This window comes from Papio anubis, chromosome 4 (assembly GCF_008728515.1).
Source record: "Papio anubis isolate 15944 chromosome 4, Panubis1.0, whole genome shotgun sequence".
Taxonomy (NCBI): domain Eukaryota; kingdom Metazoa; phylum Chordata; class Mammalia; order Primates; family Cercopithecidae; genus Papio; species Papio anubis.
In genome coordinates, this window is record NC_044979.1 from 33,536,217 (window position 1) to 33,551,796 (window position 15,580).

The 15,580-nt window shown below is 33.9% G+C and overlaps 1 protein-coding gene across 13 annotated transcripts in view; it reads left to right on the top strand.

The window, feature by feature from the left end:
* The window catches only part of POT1 (protection of telomeres 1), a 113,382-nt gene that overhangs the window by 88,801 nt on the left and 9,001 nt on the right, over positions 1–15,580 (top strand). For 12 of the 13 annotated variants that reach the window (XM_031665199.1, XM_031665189.1, XM_031665194.1 and 9 more), the window contains 4 exons: positions 1,929–1,985; positions 5,455–5,611; positions 7,240–7,445; positions 12,974–13,109. In XM_031665199.1, the coding sequence (XP_031521059.1) occupies positions 1,929–1,985; positions 5,455–5,611; positions 7,240–7,445; positions 12,974–13,109 (556 nt within the window). The remainder of the gene's footprint in view (positions 1–1,928; positions 1,986–5,454; positions 5,612–7,239; positions 7,446–12,973; positions 13,110–15,580) is intronic. The other variant, XM_031665198.1, reaches the window with a different exon arrangement.

A 15,580-nucleotide genomic window follows, 5' to 3' on the forward strand; every position in this document is an offset into this window, starting at 1 on the left:
GCTTTCTTGTTAAAGTCCTATTTTTGATGTTCATTTGGTCATTCTATTAAATTTCATAAGTTTACTATTTTATCCATCTCCCCTTTTATTTCCTCTACACTGTATTTTTTCAACATAATAAAGACTTTCGTACATGGTAGAGTTAAAACAGTTGTACAATGAATACTCAAATACCTACCAGCTAGACTCTCCAATAACTATTTTACTTTGTTTGCTCCATCACATGTGCATTTATTTCTATATGCCTCTTTTTTTTTTTTTTCTTTTGAGGTGGAATCTTGCTTCGTCCTCCACGCTGGAGGTCAGTGGCACGATCTCAGCTCACTGCAGCCTCTGCCTCCTGAGTTCAAGCTTCTCCTGCCTCAGCCTCCCAAGTAGCTGGGATTACAGGTGCCTGTCACCATGCCCAGCTAATTTTTGTATTTTTAGTAGAGACAAGGTTTCACCATGTTGGCCAGGCTGGTCTCGAACTCCTGACTTTAGGTAATCCACCCGCCTCAGCCTCCCAAAGTGCTGGGATTACAGGTGTGAGCCACCGCTCCTGGCTTATATGCCTTTTCATTCATTAATTTATATTTTTTACACATTTCAAAGTAAGTTGCAGACATAAGTACATTTTCTAAACACCGTGGCATGAACATAATTAGCTAGAGTTGAGTAGTTATTTAGAGTTTTTTGTTTTTGAGGTAAAATTAGCAGTGAAATGGACAACTTTCCATTTTATGAACCACTCCATGAGTTTTGACTAATACATAAACGTGTAACCTAAATCCCTCTAGATTTGCAGTTCTAGAACTTTGAAAAAATTGAATCATATGTATCCTTTTTTACATACTATATGTTTTTGAGATTTAATCACATTGTTGCATATATCACTAGTTTGTTTCCTTTTTAATGCCACATGATACGTGGTAGACATTTTTTCTTTAGATAGGAATTTCTAGTTGTTATGGCATCATTTGTTTCCTTTTTCCTGTTAGATGACTTCAATGTCTTTGTCAGAAGTCAAGCGAGTATAAATGTGAGCTTATGTCTAGTCTTCCCATTCAATGCTTACTAGTATAGTGTGAAGTATGCATTTTCCCCATACTAAATTTTCAATTATTGCATCACCTTTTGCATTCTCCTTGCATTGCTTTGCTGCTTTAGTAAAAAATCAAAATACAATGTAAATGTGGGTTTATTTCCAGGTTCTCTATTTAATTTAATTCAGTTGATCTATTTTTCAATCCTCATGCCAGTTCCATGTTGTCTTAAATTACTGTAAGTTTATAGTAAGTCTTGAAGTTATGTACATTGTTCTCCAACTTTATTCTTATTTTATAAAATGTTATTTAATATTCTAGATTTTCTGCACTTCCACATAAGTGATAGCATCTGCTTTGCAAGTTCTGCAGTAAAGCCTCTGCTGTTTGTTTGTTTGTTGTTGTTGTTTTGAGGCAGAGTCTCGTTCTCTTGCCCAGGCTGGAGTGCAATGACACAATCTGAGCTCACTGCATCCTTCGCCTCCTGGGTTCAAGCGATTCTCGTGCCTCAGCCTCCTGAGTAGCTGGGATTACAGGCATCTGCACCACACTTGGCTAGTTTCTGTATTTATAGTACAGAAGGGATTTCACCATGTTGACCAGGCTGGTCTCTAACGCCTGACCTCAAGTGATCCACCCACCTCAGTCTCCTGAAGTGTTGGGATTATAGGCGTGAGCCACTGTGCCCACCCCAGTCTCTGCTGTTTTGAAAGGATTATATTGAATCTGCAGATTCATTTGGAGAGAATTGATAACTTAATATTGAGCCTTTTAAATCATGAATGTGACATATCTCACCATTCATTTGTATTGTCTTCAGTTTCTCTCAGCAATGCTCCACTGTTTTCAGTTCTACGTTGAAGTTGTAATGGGCTTAATTCTTTTGCCTTTTCCTTTTTATAGGCTCTGGATCAGTATCATTGTATGAGGTAGAAAGATGTCAACAGCTATCTGCTACAAGTAAGACCATGTATCATTTTTGATGTGGGCACAGTAATGAGTGTAATAAAGTCTGCCTCTACACTTACCAACTAATCCATTTCTTTCTAATAGTAGAACACATATCCTTTAAAGCTAAAATATGTCCATATTTAACTTTCTTCTTCTACCATGTGCCATTGGCACAAAACGGAACCCATAAAGATACGAGTCTTTACATTGCATATTTTAAGTCATATATCTCTAACAGACTTAACGTTTAAAACAGATATATATTTTAAGCATTAAATACCTGATGTATTTTAAGTCCTGTATCTCTGTTAGAGTTACATGACTTAAAATATGCAATGTAAAGACACGTATCTTTAAACTGTTACACGAAGAGTTATCCTGTCACATGATGCATTAAACAGTGTACCATAAAGGAGCTCCTTGCAATATGCCTCAAAATTTTAATTTAATGTTAGTAATGATAGTGTGTCTATCAAGTACCCTCCTTTTGTTACATCAGCTAATTAACAATTTTCAGAAAAATAGTTTTAAGCACAAATTTATTAAATTTTAATTTCTCAAATTGGAGGAAGAAGATACAAATACGAATGGGAAAAGGATTGATGAATGCTTTTAATGTTGTATTGTAATTGGAGGTGCCATCATGTACTCATGTTTTCCTAGGTAAATACAGAAATAGATGTAGCTGTGTGTATGTATGATACATATATATTCACATACATACACACACTTTCGTTTATATTATAGGGGTGTGCGTGTGTGTGTGTCAGTATGAATGTGTGTTCATATATACCCTATCTTTCTCTCCATGAAAAGTCATAGAGGCAGCAGCACTCCAGTTGCCATAAGCAAACCTAGTGCACAGATCGTGGTTTATAAATAATATTTTTCTCTAAAGGAATCAGAGCTCCTTGGTGAAACAACAGATTTCAGAACTAGAACAGGGGAATTACAAAATTAGTATGGAGTAACCTTGTAGTACTAGAAAGTAAGGAGGTTCTCAGTTAATGATGAAACTCGTCAAATGGCTTAGGATAGAACATGTCTAATCTGGGAACATTTGAGCATCAAAACAAATAAGATTAATACTAATTGAGTAAAGCAGGAATGCATGAGCCCATGTTGATGATGCTAAAGGAAAAATAAAATATATGGGGTTAAGTGGAAATATCTTTCTTAAAGTAAAATAACAAATATGAAAGGAATGATGAAATTAAAAAAAAAAAAAGTCACCATTTTGTAACCATGATAGTCATTGTTCAGTTAGTTATGAATCTGTGGATTCTAAACTATCAAGATATATGATGAAAAATAAGATATTTACTTGTATATTCTTGTTAAATGCAAGGGGGAAGCGGTAAGTTTTTAGTGGAGAAGTGATTGGACACCACCTTTACCAGGTGAATAAAGTTTAGGTCTACAGTAATAGAAACACTCACTTTGTATGCCCCTTGATGTGATGCACTGAGAAGCACACAGTATCATGTATGCATTATGCCAGCCAAAAATGCATAAGCTAAACCTGAGCCTGAAGAAGAACCAGACACACACAATTTGGTGTTTATTCTACAGAGTAAATAGCTGTGCAAATATATCAGTGTCGTGAAAGATAAAGAAAAACTGAGGATTTATTTTACATTAAAGAAGTCTAAAGAGACATGAGAATGAAATGTAATACATGGTCCAGAATTGGATCTTAGACTTGAAAACAAAATAAATGCTATGAAGAACATTTTGAGGACAATTGTAGAAATTTGAGTAATGTTTGTTAATTTGATTATAGTAATAAATCAGTTAAATGTTCTAATGTTGAAAATTACCTGTAATTATGTCAATAAAATGTCTTCTTTTCAAATACATACTGGAGGATTTAGAGAAAAGGAGGCATAATGTCTGGTAGTTATTCTCAAATGATTCAATAATATTTACGTGTTGAGAGACAGGTAAAGACAGACACGGTGACAACGATAAATGTGCAAAAATGTTAACAATTGGTGAATCTTGGTGAAGATTATACAGAAGGTCTTTGTATTGTTTTTACAATTTTCCTTAAGTTTGAAAGCATTTTAAAATGAAAAGTTAAAAACTTTAGGTTAAAATATGAGTTTGAAGCAATTGCTCTTATCACTGTGTAGCAATTTACACTAAATTGATCAGGTCTGCCAATGGTCTTTTTAAAACAATCGCCAGCCGGGCGTGGTGGCTCACGCCTGTAATCCTAGCACTTTGGGAGGCTGAGGCGTGCAGATCACCCGAGGACGGGAGTTCGAAGCCAACCTGACCAGCATGGAGAAACCCTGACTCTACTTGAAGTGCAAAAATTAGCTGGGCGTGGTGGCACATGCCTGTAATCCCAGTTCTTAGGAGGCTGAGGCAGGAGACTCACTTGAACCCGGGAGATAGAGGTTGTGGTGAGCAGAGATCACACCATTGCACTCCAGCCTGGGCAACAAGAGCGAAACTCCATCTCCAAAAAAAAAAAAAAAAAAAAAAAAAAAAAAAAAAAATCTCCACCCAACAAAATGTTCCACTGTAAACTCTTGGCCGTTTGATCCTTGAAGGAAAACTAATTCAACAAGAATTTCACTGAATTAAAGCTGAAAGGAATTGTCTTTGCCATTGAGGTTAATAAGATTTGTACATCATTTTCATTTTCTATAACACATGAAAGTATTCAGCTAGAATGTATAGCAAGCTGTTGTTGCCTTAAGCTAAGGGTCACCAGCAATTTTATACTTTTTTCCAGTAGAAACTGATCACCCAGGCCATCTTTCCACAAGTAGCTGAGGAGACCTCTTGTACCTATTTCCCAGGCAATTGCTCCTAACGCTTTTGTCTGACTTTTTTTTCCAGTTTGATTCAACTTCCTCTTCCTTTTCCTCTCCCTCCTGCTCCACTCTCTCCTTCCAACTCCCCAAACTTCCTCTTCTCTTCTCCACTACTACACCACTCCCATGACAGTTATATCACCCTTAATGTCCTTTCCTATTCTTAATCTGATTTTATAAATGATAGTTCCGTAACTAATTTGAAACATCCAAGAGCCTGCAAGTAATATTCAGCAAGTGTGTTTTGTTACATTCTTTTGTGGCAGACACCAATTAGAACTTAAACGGTTGCCTAGCATGTTATTTTCTTAGCTAAATAAACCTTGCTTTTTTTCTGTTAGCCAGATTTCCATTAGTCCCATATAAAAATACTTTTTTGAATGCTTACTAGGCAATTAAGTTATTTCTTCCCCCAAATTATCCAGCGTTTATTTAGTACACATTTGTTGAGTGCCTACTGTGTGCCTGGCAGTATGCTAGTGGGCCCTGGATATACATTAGGGAATAAAAACATAACCCTTGCTTTCATGGAGTGACACTTAATAGATCTAAAATTAATTAAATTTTATAGTATATATTTGGTTCAGAAGGATGCATGTCATAAATACGATTCTTGCTATTCTGTTTTAATATATAAAAATTCTTTACAGTACTTACAGATCATCAATATTTGGAGCGGACACCACTGTGTGCCATTTTGAAACAAAAAGCTCCTCAACAATATCGCATCCGAGCAAAATTGAGGTCATATAAGCCCAGAAGACTATTTCAGTCTGTTAAACTTCATTGCCCTAAATGTCATTTACTGTGAGTATTTTCCATAATAAAACAAATGTGCTTTCATATTATTTGTGTATATATGTGCACATATGTATAATTTTGCGTCTTAGGAATAAGTAAATTGTTAATATATTTTGCAAGAGTGGTAAATTTTTTAGGTAAAATGCTAAATTCTTAGAGAATAAATTATTCTGATAGTAATAAAAGTGGTTGCTATTTTCAGATCTAAAATTCAGCTTAGTCACTCTGATAAAGGCAAATGAGAAATAATAAATAATTAATATATTTGGGCAGACTCATTTGTCACAAAAGTATCTTCTTAAATATAAACCTTTATTAACTGAAATTTTTGGAAAGAGTTGTGATTACTTGAAATATCTAATTAAGTGATACAGAGAGCCTTGTTGGTAAACTTCTGTCCTACTTAATAACTAGAATATAATAAATGTAATTTAAATTTTCTGTAGTAATTGAGAATTTCTCAGTGCCTTTACTCTGAACATCACTGATTATATAAATATGTAATAAATGTATATAACTGTTTTGTAATCCTTTTACTACGTAATCAGCTTGAGACATATTCTGAAAATCATTTTTAAAAGCTCCTCATCTTTTTGCAATTTGCTTATTTTTCCTCTGATTATCTAAGATGATGTTTTGGAAAATGTAGATAATTGATGGCTGTATGCATTTGGATGCCATAAATTGAGTTTTCACTAAAATGTGCTACAATATGTATATATATATGTACATCGCCATGTATTTGTGTGCTTATAAATTGTGAGTATCAGTGTTCATTAATATACATACATTTTCCCCTCAAAAATTTGAGTATAATGCTGTTTGAGGAAATTTTTTATTTTAAAATCTCTTTAAATAAAATGTAAGGGAACAGTTTTTACCCATTTGAGCTTGAAATGGTGGTTGGGATTAAAATGTATATATAAGGATTTTAGATAATTCTTCAAGTATTATCAAATTTTGGTTTATTGAATTTTGTAAAATCATACAGCTTTGTAAAATAAAACCACTCTCTGCGATCATTTTTTAAACAAATAAGGACATTATCTCAGAAATTAACAAAAACTATCTAAAGTTACACAGTTAATTGACAACAGAACCAGAATAAAACCATACACTTTTTGATTCCAAATGATGCCATTTCTGCTACATGATACTTAACCATATGACTTCTCAAAATTATTAATTATTAAATAGAATTGGAAATATTATTAGTTTAGAAGTGCCCTTTTCCCTAAGTATGGTAAGTGGATATTTAAATGGAGTGAAGACAGGGGCCACTGTATTTTTTTTCTCCTACTGGGAAATTTAGCATTCCTTACGGAGAAGAAAAAAATTGATACTAGAAATAATTATAAGTGGCTTTGTATCACAAAACCAGGCATGGAAATCACTGGTAATTAATGTAATTATGATTGGGATATACTTACCCACAAAATATCAAATATTTATCTATTGAAAAAAGTTATTTGTTCTGCAAAGTGAATTGTCTCCATAATTTAGATAATTTAAGAAAAAGTAACTGACTCATCTGCATATAAGAATGATACTTTTTAATTTGATTACTTGTTAAATTGAAATCTTCAAGCTTATACCAAAATTGATTTTTGTCATTTCATTGTCAATAATTTTAGGCAAGAAGTTCCACGTGAGGGTGATTTGGATATAATTTTGCAGGATGGTGCAACTAAAACCCCAGATGTCAAGCTTCAAAATACAGCATTATACGATTCAAAAATCTGGACCACTAAAAATCAAAAAGGACGAAAAGTAGCAGTTCATTTTGTGAAAAATAATGGTATTCTCCCACTTTCAAATGAATGTCTACTTTTGATAGAAGGTAAGATGTTTAAGTCACTGTTTTGTTAGAATACTCCTTTTCCATACTTTTCCTAATTATTGTTTAATATATTTTACAGACAACCCAGAACATATAAAGTAAAAATAGTATTTAAATTTTACAAAATTGAATATATATGTTAACTGTATTCAAATATATATATGCACACGTACATAAATTTATCTTAATTACATTTGAAATTGTACTTCAGACTCAAGTGTTAACATTTAACTATATTGTTGGATTGCATTTTATTTTGTCAATGCTAACATGACTGTCTAGTTAAGTAATAATAAAAGGCTGATTGCTTATGTACCGTCGCTGTTTTATTGGCCTCTGGATGTCACTGTTGTTTCATAGAAATAGGGTGAAAGTCATCTATTGTATCAAAATCAAAGAAGAGACCATTGAAACAAGTAAAGATAACTTGACAAGTTTTAAATGAAATTTATCATGTTTGTTTTTTCATTTTCATCTAATTTTTATCTAATATTTATCTAAAATATGTACTGTAAATTTTATCTCATGGCAAGTTTAGAGTTTTTCTTAAGGCTTTTCTTCCCTTGTAACCTTTTCATTATTTTTCTTAAGGCTTTCCTTCCCTTGTAACCTTTTGTAATAGAAGAAAAATACCTTCTTTAATTTGCATTAGAGTAATATTTAGCTTTGTTTTTAATAAATGAGGGAATTCTGTGTAAATTATAGACTTTGAGTGATTATGTGTCAGTATAGGTTCATTTTTAACAAATGTACCACTCTGGTGGAGGATGTTGATACTGGAGGAGGCTAGCGTGTATGGTAGCAGGGGATATGGAAAATCTCTATACCTTCCTCTTAATTTTGCTGTGAACCTGAAACTGCTTCTTAAAAAAAAATGAAGTCTTAAAAACAAAACCTAGAATGTACAACACGGAGAGTGAATCCTAATATAGACTAGACTTTGAGTGATAATGGGTTTGTTAGGAATGTAAACTGTGGACTTTGAGTGATAATGGTTTGTTACTAATGTAAACTGTGGCCTTTGAGTGATAATGGTTTGTTAGTAATGTAAAGAGTGGACTTTGAGTGATAATGGTTTGTTACTAATGTAAAGTGTGGACTTTGAGTGATAGTGGTTTGTTAAAATAGGTTTCTTGATTGACTAAATTTACCACTCTGGTGCAAGATGTCGATAATGGGGAAGAGACTAGGAGACATAGGGAAACTCTGTACCTTTTGCTTAATTTTGCTGTGAACCTAAAACTTCTTTTTAAAAAAGGCTTATTTTTTTTTTTAAAAAAATGAGGATGTATGTAGAAGCACTTTGAAATGTAAAAGGAATATAAGAAATGTGAGCTATTTTTATTTTATGTTTCTAAGTATAACCTGAGCCAAGGACTAGGATCTTACTGAAGTATGGCACTATTCTGATTAGGAAGTAACAAAATCAAAAACTGACTTGGACTTAGAGATGAACCAAAGAAAATGATATAAATACAAAGTCATTCTTAGACTTTAAGCACCTACAGTAGCATTCACTGATATTCATGCCAAGTTAATGCAGTTGACTCTATTTTATTGTGACCCTAGTTTACATTAGGGTTCACTCGTTTTGCTTTACAGTTATTTATGCTTTGACAAATGCAGAATACCATGTACCCACCATTAGAGTCTCATACAAAACAGTATCAGTTAATTTCTGTAAAAGATGTAAGATCTGTGTCCAGATTTTTTTTTGCATGCAGATGTCCAGTTTTCCAGTATCATTTGTTAAAAAGACTGTTCCTTCGCCATTGAATTACCTTTGCTTCTTTGTCAAACCAGTTTATTTTTGTGAATTTGTTTCTGTGTTCTCTGTTCTGTTTTAATCTAGCTATCTGTTATTTTCCCAATATCACACCATTGTTATTTCTAAAGCTATACAGTAATTCTTGAAATTGTGTAGTGTTGGTCCTGCAACTTTCTTTGTCTTCCGTATTGTGTTGGCTATTGTAAATCTTTTGCATTTCCATATAAACTTTATAAGCAGTTTTTCAATATCAAAAAATAACTTGCTGGAATTTTTGTTAAGATTGCCATCTGGGCGCGGTGGCTCACTGCAGTAATCCTAGCACTTTGGGAGGCCAAGGCAGGCAGATCACCTGAGGTTGGGAGTTCGAGACCAGCCTGACCAACATGGAGAAACCCCATCTCTACTAAAAATACAAAATTAGTCCAGCATGGTGGCGCATACCTGTAATCCCAAGTACTCAGGAGGCTGAGGCAGTAGAATAGCTTGAACCCGGGAGGCAGAGGTTGCGGTAAGCTGAGATCGCGCCGTTGCACTCCAGCCTGGGCAACAAGAGCGAAACTTCATCTCAAAAAAAAAAAAGATTGCCATAAATCTATAAGTCAAGCTGGAGAGGGAGAACTAACATCTTGATATTATTGACAATGAACCTGGACTATCTATGTAGATCTTCTTAGATCTCTTTAACTAGGGCTTTATAGTTTTACTCAAATAAATCTTGTAAATCCAACAATATATAGATCACATTTTGTTAGCTTTATACCTCAGTATTTTCTTTTTTGGTGCTAATTATTTAATGTTAAATTCAAACTCCGATTATTTATTGCTTATGTATAGTCAAGCAATTGATTTTTTTTTTTAGATTAACGTTGTATCCTCTACCGTTAATAATTGCTTATTATTTCAGGAATTTTTTTGTTGTGATTTCCTGTAAACAAAGACAGTTTATCTCTTCCTTCCTAGTGTGTATACCTTTTGTTTCCTTTTCTCACTGCATTAGATAGGGCTTCCAGTGCAATATTGAATAGGAGCAATGAGAGGGAATGTTCTTGCTTTTATCTCAGTCTTAGGTGGAAAGTGTCACCATTAAATGTGATTTTAGCTGTAGCTGTTTTATCAATGTTCTTTGTCAAGTTGAAGAAGCTCCCCAATATTCCTAGTTTGTTGAGAATTTTTGTTATTAATGATGTTGAATTTTATCAAGTGCTTTTCTATTGCATCTATTAATATGATCATACAATTTTTCTTCTTTAACCTATTAATGTGATAAATTACATTAATTGATTTTGAGGTGTTTAACCAGCCTTGCATACCTAAAATGAATTTCATTTGGTCATGGTGAATAATTATTTTCTTTTTTGATTCAATTTTTAAATACTTTTTGAGTATTTTTGTATGTATTTTCATAAGAGAAGTTGATCTATAGCTTTTCGTTCTTGTAATGTATTTGGTTATGTATTAGAATATTGCTGGCCTCATAAGAATTAGGAAACATCCCCTCTACTTCCATTTTCCGGAATACATAGTAGAGAATTGGTATCATTTCCGTGTTTGGGTAGACTTATCTATTGAAACAATCTGAGCCTGGTGACTTTTTTCAAGATGATTATTATTGATTTAATTTCTCTATAGACATAGACCTATTCAGATGATATATTTCTCCTTGTGTGAATTTTGATAGATTATGTCTTTCAAGAAATGGAACCATTTTATCTAAGGTGTCAAACTTGTGGGTATAGAATTGTTTACAATATTTATTATTAACATTATATTTTAAACTGCATACTCTGAAACATAATTTGTATGGAACTCTAATGTCACCAAATCATTTTATTATAATATTTATTATTACCTATAATTTACTGAATAGACTATGTGTCAGGCACTGTACTGCCTACTTTAGTATTTTATCTTTAACTCTCATAACAATCTTCTGTAAGCTAGATGTATCCCCTTTTTAAACAGGTGAGGAAACTGAGACCAAGAGAAAAAGGTGAAGTACTCAAAGTTAAAGACCTAGTAAATGTCAGAAAAAAATTCACACTTAGGCCTTTCTGTCTCCATAGTCCATGTTAAATATTTCTACTGATTGCAAATAAATTGCTCTCAGTTAGGATGTCTCCAGATACAAACCTTGAGAAACCTAGTATGCACGTATATACATGCAAATGTCTTTCTTTGTACTCATTCATTTGTTTAGCACATGTTTATTGAATGCCTACTGTGTGCCAGACACTGATTTAGGCATTAGTGGTAATGTAGCAAACACAACAAAGTATTTCCTTTCATGGACTTTATATTAAGAGGAAATCACTAAAATATTGATAATAATAGTCACTCATGGCTCTAAGTGCTTTACAAATATTAACTCATTTAATCTTTATAATGATCTTACAGAGTAACATTATTCTCAGTTTTACAAATGGGAAAACTGTTATACTAGAGTTTAAGTAACTTGACCAAGGTTGTCCAGCTTATTTGCCAGAGCCAAACTCGTGTGAATAGACAGTGTGAATGACTAGATGAGCTCTCACCAGATTCTTTGAAATAGTATTTTTGGGGAGGAACTCAGAGAGAAGAGCTCTCTTTCTCTATAAGAACTATGAGAATAGGTGAATGGTCACCTATTGCAGTTTTGAACAGTAGGCAGGAGTTTCTTTAGCAGGGCTAGATATCCGTCTCCAGAAGATAGACTAACTTTTGGACTGTGAAACTTTTAAGTAGCATGCTTAGGGAATATTGTTTGGAGTTTTTAAGCATGCATAATGAGGGTTTCTATCTAACTGCAATATGACTTAGCAGAACTGTGGCTTCCAGTAACAAAGAGCTTGGGGGAAGGAGGATGGGAACAGGGCAAGTTAAAATGCCACAGAGCTCAACCATTCTTGCCAAAATTCAGCCCTTTTTCTGGAGCAAACACTCCTTGGATTGTTGAAGGCCTCTGGTAATTTCCAGAGTTCTAAAAAAGGTTTTACAGTTTTTGCCGATATTCTTAACTGCTGTTACAGTCAAGTGTCTTTGGATGTCCTCACTCTGCTATGCCAGAAGTGCTTTTCCTTTATAATTGAATGTTGACATTACAAATTCTACCCAAATTTTAGGAAATACACAGAGGTATTTTTTTAAATCCTATTCATTTTGCCTGGAGAGAGGAAGCATTATAAGCTAAGTAAAAAGGACACTGCCTTCTAATAATGGCATGCCACCAGGCAATACTTCTCCGCCAGCTTGGTCATTTGAATGCTTCCTTTGTCATAGAATTAAGTGTGATAATATTCCCAGGAAAAATGAACAAATTTTATATGTGAATTCATATTACATGAACCACTCATATCTATATTTAAATGAAATATTGACCGGAAAATTGAGATTTAAACTCTAAATTTGCCCAGATATTAATTAGTATATAGCAAATTAGTGAGAATCTGATCATAACCTGGCTTTTAGCTTATATTCCCTCTTTTGGTTATTTGAACCAACGTGTTCCTGGCATAAAGAGCAATTTGTTTAAATTTAAGAAATTAGTTAAAATTTCACAAGCTTTATATTTTACCCGAGTCTCAGCATTTTTGTGCATTGATTTTTTTAATCAATATATAGGATTGTACATTTACAAATTAATATTTTTCACATACATTTATTGTCTTTTTCTGTCGATTCCTTTAGTCTTTTATTATACCTCACATGTTGTTTAATAGGACTGTACATTTGTCTACATTTTATTTGCACTACTTGAAGGATTTATTTATTCTCTTAACAGGAGGTACACTCAGTGAAATTTGCAAACTCTCGAACAAGTTTAATAGTGTAATTCCTGTGAGATCTGGCCACGAAGACCTGGAACTTTTGGACCTTTCAGCACCATTTCTTATACAAGGAACAATACATCACTATGGGTATGTTTTTTGTTTTGTTTTGTTTATTATACTTTTAAGTTCTGGGGTCATGTACAGAACATGCAGATTTGTTACATAGATATATACGTGCCATGGTAGTTTGCTGCACCCATCAACTCGTCACCTACATTAGGCATTTCTCCTAATGCTGTCCTTCCCCTAGCCTCCCACCCCGTGACAGGCCCTGATGTGTGATGTTCCCCTCCCTGTCTCCATGTGTTCTCACTGTTAAACTCCCACTTATGAGTGAGAATATGCGGTGTTTGGTTTTCTGTTCTTGTGTTAGTTTGCTGAGAATGATGGTTTCCGGCTTCATCCATATGCCCGGCAAGGACATGAACTCATCCTTTTTTTGGCTGCATAGTATTTCATGGTGTATATGTGCCACATTTTCTTAATCCAGTCTATCACTGATGGACATTTGGGTTAGTTACAAGTGTTTGCTATTGTGAATAGTGCTGCAGTAAACATACGTGTGCTTGTGTCTTTATAGTAGAATGATTTATAATCCTTTGGGTATATACCCAGTAATGGGATTGCTGGATCAAATGGTATTTCTAGTTCTAGATCCTTGAGGAGTTGCCACACTGTTTTCCACAATGATTGAACTAATTTACACTCCCACCAACAGTGTAAAAGCATTCCTGTTTCTCCACATTTTCTCCAGCATCTGTTGTTTCCTGACTTTTTAATGATTGCTATTCTAGCTGGCGTGAGATGGTATCTCATTGTGGTTTTCATTTGCATTTCTCTAATGACCAGTGATGATGAGCTTTTTTTCGTATATTTGTTGACTGCGTAAATGTCTCCTTTTAAGAAGTGTCTATTCATATCCTTTGCCCACTTTTTGATGGGGTCATTTGTTTTTTTCTTGTAAATTTGTCTAAGTTCTTTGTAGATTCTAGATATTAGCCCTTTGTCAGATGGATTGCAAAAATTTCCTCGCATTCTATAGGTTGCCTGTTTACTCTGATGATAGTTTCTTTTGCCATTCAGGAGCTCTTTAGTTTAATTAGGTCCCATTTGTCTATTTTGGCTTTTGTTGCCATTGCTTTTGGTGTTTTAGACATGAAGTCTTTGCCCATGCCTATGTCCTGAATGGTATTGCCCAGGTTTTCTTCTAGGATTTTATGGTTTTAGATCTTACATTTAAGTCTTTAATCCATCTTGAATTGATTTTTGTATAAGGTGTGAGGAAGGGGTCCAGATTCAGTTTTCTGCATATGGCTAGCCAGTTTTCCAAACACCATTTATTAAATAGGGAATCCTTTCCCCACTGCTTGTTTTTTTCAGGTTTGTCAAAGATCAGATGGTTGTAGATGTGTGGTAGTGTTTTCAACTGAGAAAATTTTTGGAATTAAAAACTGTTTAAGAGTAATTTTTATTCTTTTATTTCATTGGTGACTATTCAACAGAAACTTACAGTATATCAACTTATATGTATAGGTTTTTCTGGCATATATCTGTTGTTTTGATAAGCATATATAGTGAGCGTACACACAATGTGTGAGGCATAAGGCTGCCGTCTTTTTAATTCCTCAGCCAGAGGCTGGTACTCACTTGTTTTCTTTAACAGTGAGGATTTAGATACCAGTTACAGAGAAAAATTCAGAGCTGCAAACCTGGTAAAAATTAAGTGATTGAATTTCAGAATTTCTGAGCCACTAAATCACAAATTTGCTGCCACTGATAATTGGAATATAAAAGAATTCATTCGAGCTATAAACAGATTTCTACATTTAGAAGGAGGGGATAGGGATAAAATCTCCTCTACTGCTTGATGAAACAATGACCCCGGACATATTCTAATTTGAGAAACCTTGGATTATAGCATATATTTTATCATCCTCTTTTCTTTCCGACTTCTAAATTTGTAGCAATCATTAGTCATTGTCATAATGTGCAAATCTTGATTGAAAAATTATATACTGGCTGAAAAATATTATACTGTAAGCATGATGCCTCCCTAATTGTGTGGTAAAGTCACTATTAGGCATTGCCCTATGTTCTTCCAACATATCATACAATTTTAGCCATAAAGCGAAACTGTATGCCACTGACTTAATTTCTGTGTTGTTGCTGTTTTTACTCTGATATACTCAGTGTCTAATTCCTTCTCTCATTAGTCTTATGATCTGAGAGTCTGTCTTTTTTGAAAATAAAGTGATTTTTAATTAAACCAATTAATTAAAATATTAAAACTCATAAAATTCTGTTTTTCTTGTATAATAAATCACTGAGCTTTATCTTTTTGCATGCAGATCCTCACTCACTAGCTTTTGTTCTTTCTCCTTTCTCTCTATTTTGCCTTTCCAGTACAGGGCACCATGACGAGTCTAAACTAGGAAAGGAAATATTCATTTTAAACTCTGAAATACTACTACTTCTTTCACTAAAAGTCTCAACAAAATTACCCTAATATTGCGGGATCTGGCCAGCAGCCCACAATGCAACGGGGCTCCCTCTTTGTT